The sequence below is a fragment of the Trichechus manatus genome, unplaced genomic scaffold (genome assembly GCF_000243295.1).
Source record: "Trichechus manatus latirostris isolate Lorelei unplaced genomic scaffold, TriManLat1.0 scaffold00123, whole genome shotgun sequence".
NCBI classification, from domain to species: Eukaryota; Metazoa; Chordata; class Mammalia; order Sirenia; family Trichechidae; genus Trichechus; species Trichechus manatus.
Window position 1 is genome coordinate 8,487,075 of NW_004444059.1, and position 1,933 is coordinate 8,489,007.

General features: G+C 33.9%; 1 protein-coding gene across 1 annotated transcript in view; it reads right to left on the reverse strand.

Annotated features, from left to right (window-relative positions):
- The window catches only part of LOC111822059 (mucin-19-like), a 25,761-nt gene that overhangs the window by 16,570 nt on the left and 7,258 nt on the right, over nt 1–1,933 (reverse strand). Inside the window, exon 8 of the mRNA XM_023738874.1 lies at nt 322–420. Within this exon, the coding sequence (XP_023594642.1) occupies nt 322–420 (99 nt within the window). The remainder of the gene's footprint in view (nt 1–321; nt 421–1,933) is intronic.

Here is a 1,933-nt window from a genome sequence, read left to right on the forward strand (position 1 = left end):
CCTGTGCTTCCATCTTCAGCTCCTGTGGTTGTACCTGCTGATACCTCAGTTGTCCCTGATGAAGGTAAGGAAAAAATGCATGCCAGAAAAATGCCTAGGCCCTATTAACTACAAAGGTCATCTATGTACATAATTGTTGCGACATGATATATTTTAAGAAAGCAACTTGTGAAAACACTAAAGACATTATATTTTAGTCACTTATTACGAATAATTACCTAAGTCAGCTGTTTTGGGTGAAAAAATACTGTCTGAGCAGCATTGCTTGAAAATCAGTTGCTTAGCTGTGACTACTAGACTTTGTGTCTGAACTTCATTTACCTGATATGCCCCCAGGACTGGTGAAGGGGATGCCCCCCGTTCCTGTTGTGCCTGTGCTTCCAGCTACTGTGGTGAAAGGAGCCGGAGGCGTAGTAACACCTAAAAAAAAACACAAAATGAGCTTCTCATCTGAAGTATACTTGGACTTTATTTTCAATGGGTGATTTGACTGTTCAGTGATTTCCTACCATAGAAAAGTTCCCATGGATCTTGTTCTAATAGTATTTTCCTCTAAAATTTTAGTTTAGTTCATGCTATTTTATTTACAAAGACTAGTTCTCTGCATCTTGAACTGGGTCAAAGTAGGTCTTAGTACATTTGTCTCAACAACTTTGCTTTAAAATCTACAGAATTTATGCCCTGATTATACTGTTACTCAGGGTTCATAGTAACAACAATGAAATATTATCATGAATTATCTAATTGCTATATATATATATTTAAACTCATTGCCATTGAGTCAATTCCGACTCATAGCAACCCTACAGGACAGAGTAGAATTGCCTTCATAGAGTTTCCAAGGTAGTAATATTTACGGAAGCAGAAAAATACATCTTTCTTCTACAGAGCAGCTGGTGGTGATGACCTTTTGGTTAGCAGCTGAGTGCTTAAACCACTGCATATATATGTGTGTGTGTATGGGTGTGTGTGTGTAATAGTTAACTGCTATTTATATACATGTTTTGTTTTCTCTCAACCAATATTCGTTTTCTCAATAAATTGAGCTTTATATCATGTAGTACTACTTTGTAGATGGTATATTAATAGTTAATGATAAGAAATGAAATGCAACTAAAAACCATACTGTAATCAGCCAATAAAACTGGTCAAAAACAAGTCAAATTCAGTTGGAAAACAGTTTAAAACCAGTTGGAAAAGCCTAGTTAACAACTTGTTTGAAATTATTTTTTAAAAGCTAAACTCTTCCTATAAATTCTTTTTAAAAACCCAGAAGTGATTAATAATTTATACTGTTTGATATTTTTCTTTCACATATAAAATCACAGAATTAAGAAATTGACCTATAGTTAGAGTTTCCATGAGAGGACCTAGAGTTGTTCCTGAGAAGAAAAACAGACACGGTATGAATTTTTCTGACCTCAGGAGAAAAATACTAGGAAGACTGCTCACCTATTAAATTTTTTGCAATATAGACTAGTGTGCAATATATTTCATGTTTAGAGTTAATACTAAATTTTAAAACTAAATTTCCATTTTTAAAATATTAACATTATACTTTACTTTCCAAATGCATATATATGTGTATGCATAACACACATACACATATGCTGAATTCTACTAAATACAGTGTAAGTGGAATAAATGTATATCAACAGTAACAAGTAAGTCAATTCCCTGTTACTCAAGGCTGATTTTGCAGTTTATGATTTCTTCAGCTACCCTCTGCTTCTAGTTGTCTGTCACTTGATAATTTTCCACGAAGTAGCACTTTAGTCTATAACAGTTCAGGGGGAAAATAGGAGAAATATTTCTGAGGCTTCATTTTATGATTTTATACAGCAGAGTTGTTGGAAATAAATTTGGAGCAGTAGTAAGAAACTACTGTAGGCTATCCTTAAACTCCTGAGGGAAGGGCCATATATATACATAT